Source organism: Pipistrellus hanaki (genome assembly GCF_964339955.1).
Source record: "Pipistrellus hanaki genome assembly, chromosome: 13".
NCBI lineage: Eukaryota > Metazoa > Chordata > Mammalia > Chiroptera > Vespertilionidae > Pipistrellus > Pipistrellus hanaki.
Window position 1 is genome coordinate 23,437,464 of NC_140515.1, and position 10,954 is coordinate 23,448,417.

The 10,954-nt window shown below is 38.9% G+C and overlaps 1 protein-coding gene across 39 annotated transcripts in view; it reads left to right on the forward strand.

The window, feature by feature from the left end:
- The window catches only part of PBRM1 (polybromo 1), a 98,284-nt gene extending 87,958 nt beyond the window's left edge, over nt 1-10,326 (forward strand). For 29 of the 39 annotated variants that reach the window (XM_084902883.1, XM_084902887.1, XM_084902894.1 and 26 more), the window contains 4 exons: nt 2,656-2,811; nt 5,684-5,754; nt 5,866-6,082; nt 7,493-10,326. In XM_084902883.1, coding sequence (XP_084759009.1) covers nt 2,656-2,811; nt 5,684-5,754; nt 5,866-6,082; nt 7,493-7,665 — 617 coding nt within the window. In that variant the 3' untranslated portion in view covers nt 7,666-10,326. The remainder of the gene's footprint in view (nt 1-2,655; nt 2,812-5,683; nt 5,755-5,865; nt 6,083-7,492) is intronic. The other 10 variants (XM_084902913.1, XM_084902904.1, XM_084902905.1 and 7 more) reach the window with 1 other exon arrangement.
- The last annotated feature ends 628 nt before the right edge of the window (nt 10,327-10,954 follow it).

The following is a 10,954-nucleotide window of genomic DNA, read 5'->3' on the forward strand; positions in this document are numbered from 1 at the left end:
ATTGGATATCGTTGTCTGGCAAGCCTCCAACAAGAAGCCTGCAGACCACTTCTTGAATCCCTTCTTCCTGATTTCTCTAAACCTGGTGAGGTCTATACAAGCCCCCTTTCTCCTTAAGCAGAAGCATCTGACCTCTTTTCCAAGGGAGTCGAAGACAGTCTTGTTCAAGGCAGGCTCCATTGAGATGCTGTTTTTGTTCTTGTTTTTGCTTTTTTTTTGTATTTGCTTTTTGAGGAAGAGTAGCATGAGCTAACTTTTCCATTATTGCTCCTACCTTTCATGATAGCAAGTTCTCAAATGCACTGTCGCTGAACTAGCATTTGCACTCGCCAAAGCACATCTGAATCATGGCTGTTCAGTACTTTCAGTGTAACTGATGTTGATCTAACAAATCTTGTAATTGCCTGCTCTATTCCATGGCCCATTTTGGTTAATGGGGTTCCAAAGGTTTTAGAAATCAGGCCTCGAACGTGGGGACCTTGAAAGTTAGAATTCCCTTATTGACATCCTGTTTTGTTCTATTTGATTGTGATATTGTAGCACTGTGCCCTTGACTAAAAAGCTCAGGGACACATTAACTAAATGAATTCAAACAGCTAAAAACATAAAAAGAAAAAGAAAAAAGAAAGAAAAAAAAGCGGGGGTTGGGGGACAAAACCAGCAGCTGCAGCATTTTAGCTCCCTGTTGGGGAATAACATCGCAGAGCTCCGAGGGTAAGGAGGATGGGCCACTTTTTAGAAAACCCCTGTTCCATTGTTGAGTGTGTACTGCCCAGACTTGTGGGCCATGGGAGTGAAGGGCAAGCATTCTCTACAGGAACCAGTCTACAGTGGGAACTTCTGCTCTCAGGGTGATCTTTCGTGGGTTTACAGGTTGCACAGGGCCTAAGTCTTAGCCTGGTTACTGTCTGAGACCAGCTTTGCTTACAAGCATTGAAGCTCATTTGAACACATGTGACTGGGATAATAAATGCCAAAGTACAGTTTAATGAAGACAAGTGTCATGTCTCTCAGTTCTTAATTTCTTCAACTTCAGCCCGTGAAGGGTGCGTTCAGATGGGCTTTTGTAATTGAAAGCAAAGTCTCCTAACATTCTTAAATTCCCAAAAAGCTGTATCTGGTGGTGGTGTTAAAAGGCAGTTTGGCAACATTGGATCTCCTCATGTTTAAGGTGATGGTGTCTGTTCAAAGTAGTTTTTACTCTGAACTCTCATTTTTTAAAACTCATAATCCTATTTCATGTATATAAGTATTATTTTAAATGTGTTTTATTGGTTCATATAACTGTACATTTTTCAGTCAGCTTAGATGTAACTCATGATGCAGGCTGAATCTAAGAATTATCAGTAATTTTATAGCTTTAAGAGACTAAACTTTTATAAATAAATACCTTTCAAATCTTTAGGGAAAGTCAAAGAGTAAAATTCTTAGAATCTGGAGTTTTTCACTATTTGCCCGAGTCTCTCTACAGAGTCTTTATAAAAATGAGGTTTGGCACCAGTCCCTCAACCCTTCCTTTGTGCAAGAAGTTGTGGCCAAAGGTGATTGCATTTTGGGGGGAAGTATTATGTTTTGTTCATTGTGATCATTTCAAATCCTAGAAAAGTCAAGTTGTTTTTCTTGCTTTAAAAAAATGTGTGGCTTCAAAGGTCTTTTGATAGGTGAGTCTTTGACATTTTGAAATTATTTTCTTCCTTTCACTCCTTTTGCCAAAAATACTTGTTTCTTGAAACTCTTCCTGAGCCAGCAGAAAATATTTTGTCATGTGAAAATGCACTTTGAAAATAAAGGAGTAAAAGAGTGTTCACAGAAATTCTGTACCACATTTAAAATGCTCCCTGCTAAATGAAGGTTTATGTGAGGACATTTGTGAGCGTGGAGACGACGATGACAATTGGCATTTTCTCATGTCAGCAGAGCCTGATTCTCCAGCCATTCCTCCCTAAGGTCTGCATGCAGGCTTTGAGTGACCGGGGCTTAGGTTGACTTGGGAGGGTTTAGTTTTGATCTTTATTTTAACTTGTTTGAGATCTAAAGATGAAATATCAGACATCGTGATCGCTCTTAGTGGTTTGTCAGTCAAGCTCTAGCATGATCCATTCTTAGCGACAGTGGTGAGGCTAGAAGGGAGGAGTGGTGGATGAAAAATTCTTGCCATCCTCCCACAAGCTGGAGAACCATGCTTTGTGATTAGGGCTGTGCACCTCATTTTCCTCCATTCCAGTTTCCCCTCGTGTGTACCCATGATAGGCATATGAGTGTGGGCAGAGTGGAATGATGGGGTTATTACTGCTCAATTAGAAACACAGTCGCAGAACTGGTCACTCTGAATAGCTTGCAATAATCATGACCTTGGGAAGGCTGTTACTGGAACTCCTCTTTATTTTTATCTGAAAACATGCAGTATATTTATCCCAGGAAAAATAACTACAAGTAATAATATACTAAGTACTAATTCATCCAGAAATGTTGGGTTTCATATTTGTAACTTTTTATTTTGTTCATTTTTGCAACAAAATAATTGCACTAATTGCTGTTGTATCATGCAATACTAAGGGTGCTTTATTCATTAGTAGTGCATGTGGGAGGTTTGTTATTACTTAGCTCATGTTGCATGTTAATGATGCATGTCTGAAATTTATTGTGTCCTTCAAGGCATGATGGGTGGCTATCCGCCAGGCCTTCCACCTTTGCAGGGCCCAGTTGATGGCCTTGTTAGCATGGGCAGCATGCAGCCACTTCACCCTGGGGGGCCTCCACCCCACCATCTTCCGCCAGGTGTGCCCGGCCTCCCGGGCATCCCACCACCGGGTAAGAACTTCATCCTCATTCACTCATTAATCTCATCTTTATGTTCTTTTTCTCCCTCAACCAGTTGTTTTAGGAGGCACTTCCCTGCCCGTGATGAGCAGGCCTTCCCACACTGAGAACCCTAGAGATGTCAGCAGCAGGGCCTGTCCTGTGTGTAGAGCAACTGGATTCCTAGCAGCAGCACAGGGCAGGAGGCAGACTCTAAAAACACACAATTTAGCGTGCTAAAAAACTCAGACACAGCCTAGAAAGTTGTGCCCTCTTTATGAATGAATAAAATTTCTCAAATTGCTAGTTGAGAGTCACTAAAAGCACTTTTTGCTCCTGAGTGCATTACTTCCTTTGATTCGGTTTTTATCTTACAGGATCTTATAAAGGGTCCCTACTGTATCTCTTGCTTCTGAATTGAAGTCACTAATGTGGAACTCGTCAGAAATCCTTCAGTCAATCCTTTTAGGAACAAAAAGGAGGGAGGAAACAAATTTGCACTGAACTGGTTTTCTGTATCTGAGTTCCCTAAGAAGCATGACATAACATGTTAAAGAACAACATAGTCCACTCTACTAACTGTAGACACTGGTTTGTGGACAGAAGCTCAGAAGTTATTTTACATAGAAACATATAAATGAAATCCAGCTTTAGCTACAGTGTAACTTTATAATTAATTAGTAAGTTGAAAGTTTATTATGAAAGGAAAATCACAAGTTCCCATATTAATTGTCATCATATTCAAAAGAACTGACCCTTAGCTATAATCCGGTTGGAGAGATTGTGATTTTAACACAACTTGGAATTCATTTGGTCCATTATCCAAAATAAAAGCTAAAGGCTCAGCCCAGATGATAAAATGTAACAACATTAGATTTGCTTACACCAGTATTGGATCTACCGATCATAAGGTTATAAAGATTTCCAAAGGATGCTTCAGAGGGCACACCCAGCAATGTGCAGGGTGAGTGAACACGGTGGCTTGGCCTAGAGCCTCCCGCCACACTCTTATTACTAGAGAGTTACTACAGAATGGTCATAACTCCACAAAAGTGTGTGATCCAGATGTATCCAAAGCAGGAAATATTTGTGGGAGAACATGCTTTTGTAGATGGTGACCTGTGAGTGAGTTGCTGTTGAAACAGAAGTCAGTCATAAAATGGATGTGCCCATGTGGCAAATAGAATTGGCCTTAATTCAGTGCCTTCTCATCTTGGCAAAGAGTAGCTCACTGAGTCAGTAGACCAGGTTAGAGCTGACTTCTAAGACTCAGTGGGAAACACATCTAAGGCCAGAACTGTGTAGGTAGCAGATATCTTTGATGGGTGTTGGGGCACTGCTATTTGCCTTTTCCTCTTCAGATTTTAAATTGTGTTTGAAAGGAACAACACACCTGATGTAGACAGGAAGACAGGGAAGAAACACTCTTAGTGCCTACATCCACACATTTCTGATCAAGCTTTGAGAGGAGAATTCGGTGAACTCCTCTGGGGATTTGGCCCACATTCTCACCTGCTGCTCACTAGCGTGACATTTGTAAATAGAGGAAGGTGAGGGGTCTGCTGATTAGTTTGTGCTGCTCTACAAAGATTGATACCCGCAGCTCAGGGAGGCCCACTGTATTGTGGAATCTTAAGTCTGGTGAGTGTCTGGGAGGCAGGGGTAGGGGTCATTAATATGTTGCAGCTTACCCACAACAACCTCTTTATTCATTCATGAATAATCATTAGGATCCTATCATGGTGATCCAGGTGTACCTACCCTTCTGAGTACTTGAAATATAAAAATTCCTGCTTTGTAAACAGAAAGCTTAGTTTTATTTATTATTTTCTGTCTAACAAATGTCTCATACCTCCTGGAAGTAGCATTTAGTAGTTCTGAACCTTAGAATATTGGGCTGGTTCTGCCTGGTCAAAATATTAACATTTTGAATCCAAAGGAACTATATAGAATATAAAGTTAGCTCCTCTTGAGCCTTTTATGCAGCCAGTAGGATTCGTTTCAGGTTTAAACAACAACTCACCAGGATTTCTGTTGTCGTTTTTAATGAACCGGTTTTCTTGTATCTCTTTGTTTTGAGAACAGTAAATGAATGGTCCTGAGATTATTAAAATAACCCTAATACTAAATTTAGGACATCTCATTATTATCAGTTAGTACCTGTGCGACAGAAATTATTTATGAGGAGTCACCAAAAGTAATTTACAAAATTATTATCAGATACATATTCAAATATTGTAGGACCATATCTTTCCCTTTTCCTTCATTTTGCATTTGAAGTGATAGCCCTTTTCAAAGTGCTGTCTATCAGATGGAAGTGTCCTCTCTCGGCCAACATTAGTAACTCCAGTCAGAACTAGAGGTGCCAGTGGCCTGGGAGGGGACCGCAAGGATGTGCCTCCAACCTCCACAGAGTTCATTTAACTATGCACTTGCACAGCCTCTCCCCTGTGTCCTTATATCCTACCACACTGCATACCGCTGAGCCTGATTGAATGCCATTACTGCTGACCTTAAACACAGGCTTCAGGACAGGAGAATGTGTTGTCAGAAGAAAAATACCTTAAAAATATAGGTGTATTCTGAGTATAGCTTACCTAGGGAAATACTAGAATTTTTGCAGGGTTCAAATAATTTCTAAGCCATGAATAATTAATACACATCTGACAAGTTGAACTAGCATTGTCAAATACCTAAGAAACAAAAACAATAGGAATTTCTGTTTGAATGCTACATCCTGTGTTGGGTGCATAGGGTTCCTATCCACAAAGACTCAACTGCAGAGAGATCCATAGGCTTGCATTATAAATGGCATAGTTTCTTATCAGTTTTTCAGTCTTGTCCACCAGAGCCTCTAATTGAGACATTGCATTCTGAATTACAGGTGTAATGAACCAAGGGGTGGCCCCTATGGTAGGGACTCCAGCACCAGGCGCAAGTCCATATGGACAGCAGGTAAGTCTCCCAGTTGGATTTTCTAGGACTTGACAGAGTTCACATTATTTTCTTTCATAAAATATGTACTAAGTATTTTTTCCCCTCACTATGTGGTCTGTGCTCTTTCAGGTAGGAGTTTTGGGGCCTCCAGGACAGCAGGCACCACCTCCATATCCTGGCCCACATCCAGCCGGCCCCCCTGTTATACAGCAGCCAACAACGCCCATGTTTGTGGCTCCTCCACCGAAGACCCAACGGCTTCTCCACTCGGAGGCCTACCTGAAATACATCGAAGGACTCAGTGCGGACTCCAACAGCATTAGCAAGTGGGACCAGACCCTGGCAGGTAAGAAGAGTCCTTCTCACCAAGTATGAAATCCACGCTTTGTTCAGGTCCTCTTGCTGCTATTGCCATATTATAACCCAGGGCAAATACCCATTTTCTTATACAAGTAAAATAAATGGTATATTTAATACAAGGGTTTGAAGCTTCTTTGTATATTAACATCACAATTTGGGGGGGAAAAAATTTTTTTTTGCTGAATCTCAAAGCTTAATTTTATCATAAATATCACCATCATCTTTTTAAGTATATTCTGAATTTTTTAAATTACTATTTTAGGCATTTGGACATTAAACATAGATACATTTGAATAAATTAAAGTTATTTCACCTCAATTTTTTTTGTGGTTAAACCTCACCTGAGGATACTTTTTTCCATTGATTTTTAGAGAGAGTAGAAGGGAGGGATAGGGAGAAAGAGAGAGACAGACACACAGACAGGCAGACATGGTAGATTGGTTGCCTCTGGCACATATCTAGGGATCAAACCTACAACCCAAGTACCTGTCCTTGACTAGGAATTGAACCCAAGACCCTTCAGTGCACAGGCCAATGTTCCAACAACTGAACAGCACCAACCAGGGCTCACCTCAATTTTTTTTTTTTAATATATTTTATTGATTTTTTTACAGAGAAGAAGGAGAGGGATAGAGAATTAGAAACATTGATGAGAGAGAGACATCGATCAGCTGCCTCCTGCACACCTCCTACTGGGGATGTGCCCGCAACCCTGGTACATGCCCTTGACTGGAATCGAACCTGGGACCTTTCAGTCCTCAGGCCGATGCTCTATCCACTGATCCAAACCAGTTTCGGCTCACCTCAATTTTTAAAAGGGAAAAATATATTAGAAAATATGTTTCTGTTAACCTATCAAGTTAGTCATTTAGTTCAACAGACTTATTCAGTACAAACTAAAATAACTTGCCTAGTCTCTTGAAGTTTCTATTCATTCTTTATTTCTAAACCAAATTTGATAATTTGGTTTCTTTTATAAAAGTAGTAGGTATGTTTTCCCTTTCTTCACATTTACCTTTTTAGGAGTTTCTCTTCACATGGAAGCAATTACTCATTACCAGGAGTGGCTACAACAAAATATTAATAACCTAATCTTTTAGGTGTTTGTACAGCTCTTTGGTGAAATCATTATTATAAATTAGGTAATTTCTAAAATACAAAGCATAAAGCAACACATTCCCAGTTAGGTAGTTACTTGCTTAAGTGAAGTAGTTTTCAAGATGTCTAATAAAATTATATAAGAAATTTGTTTGGAATTATTCTGCAGAGTTAACATTTGCAATATTTAATAAATCATTATGTTTTTTGTTCTAATCTATCAAACCTTAGGACTGAGGGAAAATTTGTTACCTTAAAATTCCTATTTATATTCCTCTGTCTACACTTTAATTTTTAGCTCGAAGGCGTGATGTCCATTTGTCAAAAGAACAAGAGAGCCGCCTGCCCTCTCACTGGCTGAAAAGTAAAGGGGCTCACACCACCATGGCAGACGCCCTCTGGCGACTCCGGGATCTGATGCTCCGAGACACCCTCAACATTCGCCAAGCTTACAATCTAGAAAACCTTTAATCACATCTATTACGTTTCTTTTATAGAAGCATACGAGTTTTGTGGAATAGTAGCCACATAGTTAAAGGGGGTGGGGGGGAGGAGCAAAGGATGATAATTTTTGCATTTTACTGTACATCACAAGGCCATTTTTATATAAGGACACTTTTAATAAGCTATTTCAATTTGTTTTTGTTATATTAAGTTGACTTTATCAAATACACAAAGATTTTTTGCATACGTTTCCTTCGTTTAAAACCAGTTTCATAATTGGTTGTCTATGTGTAGACTTGGAGTTTCATCTTTTTACTTGTTGCAATGGAACTGAAACCATCAAAGGTTTTGTCTTGGGTTAGGGTTTTTTGGTTTTTGTTTTTATAAAAGAACAAACAGTGAAAAAAATACACACACACACACACACACACACACACACACACACACACACGAGTTTACAGATTAGTTTAAGTTGACAATGAAATGTGAAATTGGTCCTAGTTTACATCTTAGAGAAGGGAGTGTATTTGTGTCTGTTTCATGTGCCTGAATATCTTAAGCCACTTTCACAAAAAGTGTGTTACAGGTGAAGTGAAAGGTTGTTGTTTAGGTTATACGTGTTTGGCAGACATGGCACATTCGCTCTGTTAACTCGGAGGCTCACTGCAGAAATCTGAAGTCAGTGCTGTGCGTCTTTCTGCAGCTGGTGCGGCTCCCAGTGGGGAGAGCACTTCTTGTGCTGAGTTAGATGTCTGTGGTGTCAGTTATTTTTGTAGAATATGTGCACAATCCTGAATTATATTTAGTCTTGGCAGGTAAGTTTAAAGGTACTTTTGATGTATTTATAATAATTTACAATTAATGCCTATACGTGTTAGCTGATTTGAAATTTTAAATCTCTTACATTGAAAAAAAATTGGAAGTTTGTCTTGAAGAAAGCATTGAGGCATCAGTGGAGGTGATTTATTTTTCAGCATAATACCTAAACTAACAGAGGGAGTGCATCACTAGATATGAGCTGCATCAGAATTCTGATTGTAAATTTTTAGACGGCCTGCATATGCAAATGTTTTAGTATTCTTTGTTCCCTAGTCAGATGTGGCTTTCTTTTTTTCTTCTAAATTTCTTCATTGTAATTCTCAACCAGAAATTCAAAACTTCCTAAAATATTTAAAATTCAGCTTGTGCCTTTAAATTTCAAGAGAAAGGCATCATCATTTAATAAAATACTCATGAAAAAGACTATTACAGATCTTAAACACTTGGGTTTGATGACCCTGTCTCTTATATGACCCTAAAATAAACATTTGGAGGCAGTGTCTGATGCTCAGACAGGTAGAAAGCAGCAAATATGGAACAGTGTTTCTAGGATTTTTGGAAACCTGCTTTATTGTAGCAAAGTGGTTGCCATTGTGGTTGACCTTCCACTGCTGTTTGTAAGTTGAAAGTGACTTTCAGAGGATACTTTTTCTTTTAGTCTGGTATGACTCAGTACCTGGATATTTCATTACCATTCTTATTAAATCATGGGGACAAAAGTGTGTAGAATGGATAAAAGTCTCTTGTTATCTACATAGAAGGCCCTTGTAACTTAATTGCCTGTAGTCAACCACTGGATCTCAGTTTGCATCAAGTATTTTAAATAATTCTGAATTTTTTTAAAAAATGTATTGCAATAGTATATCAGTACCTATTGTTAAACTGAATCAGATAAAGAAATCTTCAGTTCCTGGTTATTTGGGCCATTGAATCATCATGGACTGTATAATACAATCAGATTATTTTATTTCTAGACATCCTTGAATTACACCAAAGAACCTGAAATTTAATTTTGGTTAAGTTATTTATTTATTTCTTGTGTCCATTTTTTTTTTTCCCTTTTTAAGGTCTGAATGAGACTTCTTGGGAAGCCTCTAAAAACTTTTTTTTCTGTGGGCTACATGGGGCATTAGAAGCCAGAGCACTCCTCCTCCGACTCCTTCCCAGTGTCCGGAGGTGCCATCGGAACCATAGACCCGGCCGGGAGCGTCCCTCAGGCAGTGCAGAGTCGGGCCAGGGGGCCACTAGGCAGGCTCTAATTAAGTTTTTCTTTACAAAAAATAATTTATTTTAGAATCATGTCTTTCTGTATATTAACTTGGAGAATATCAGTTAATATTTAGGAAATAAGATTTGAGGTCAGCGATCTTCAAAAAAAAATTTCTTTGCTCATTTAAAAAAGTACAAGTTAACTATACACCCTTTATCCACGAGATTTAGGAATTGTAGTGATACGGCTTAGAAAGCATAATGGCCTACGTATTTTCAAAATATAAGTTCATGTGGGAAAGAATTTTGTTTATGTGTGTGGAGGAAACCTATAGGTTTAAAATAATATGTCAGCCAACTGATTTAAAAGACCTTTAATTGTTTTGTTTTTGAAGCCACCCTGGTCTTCCTATGAGGAAGAATTGAGAGGAGATGCTTCTCTGTGAAAAACTTCCAAATTGGCGGTGTTGACTTTTGAAATTGAACATTTTCAGACTTGATTTAAACTTGGTTATTCTAATTTCTATATCAAAACTTGGTTTATTCTAATATCTGTATCAAAAGAGTTTTACGTGGTAACTAGACTTATAACATGTATGTATCATATGTTTGTTCATCTAAAGCTTTTTAATCCAAATAAAAATGGAGTTTGCAAAGTCATTTGGATTAACCAGATTTGGTCGTTCTGTTAAAGCTTGTCTCAGGTGTTAGCTTCAAACAGGTTAACTCCTGCGGAGCTTGATTTTGTGCTGACAGGGATACGGCGGCTAGTTTAGGGGACGAGAGCTCCTCACAGTGTCCGGACACTGGTCCGGGGCTCAGGCGCATCAACACGGAAGCCAAATGTAGCCACACTGCTGTCCTCAGGGTGGGAGAAATGCAGGTCTAAGTTAAAAATTAAAGAGTTACTGATTGCAAAATTAAATTAAAAAAGAGTTACTGATTGCACAAGGTAAGGAAAGCGTTTCCTAGATCATAAAGCAGTATAACCCATTTCAAATAGTCAGTTGTTTGTGGTCAGAAGAGATATGTCCCAGGTATGTCTTTAATATGCTTATAAGCTCTTAAAACATGACCACACTTCTAATAGAAAGTGTTGGTAAAATCAACCAACTGCTTTCCTTTAGTATCACTTTGCAAATCCCAGTGATTCTGTTTTCCTAAGAGCTTAGGGCTATGCGTACATCTTTGCTCATGAGTTTATTTTGGATCAGTGATGTATAAACTAAACACTGTGAGCAAACAAATACTGCCGAGTATGACTCTCTTTTTGGTTTGGAAGTGTGCT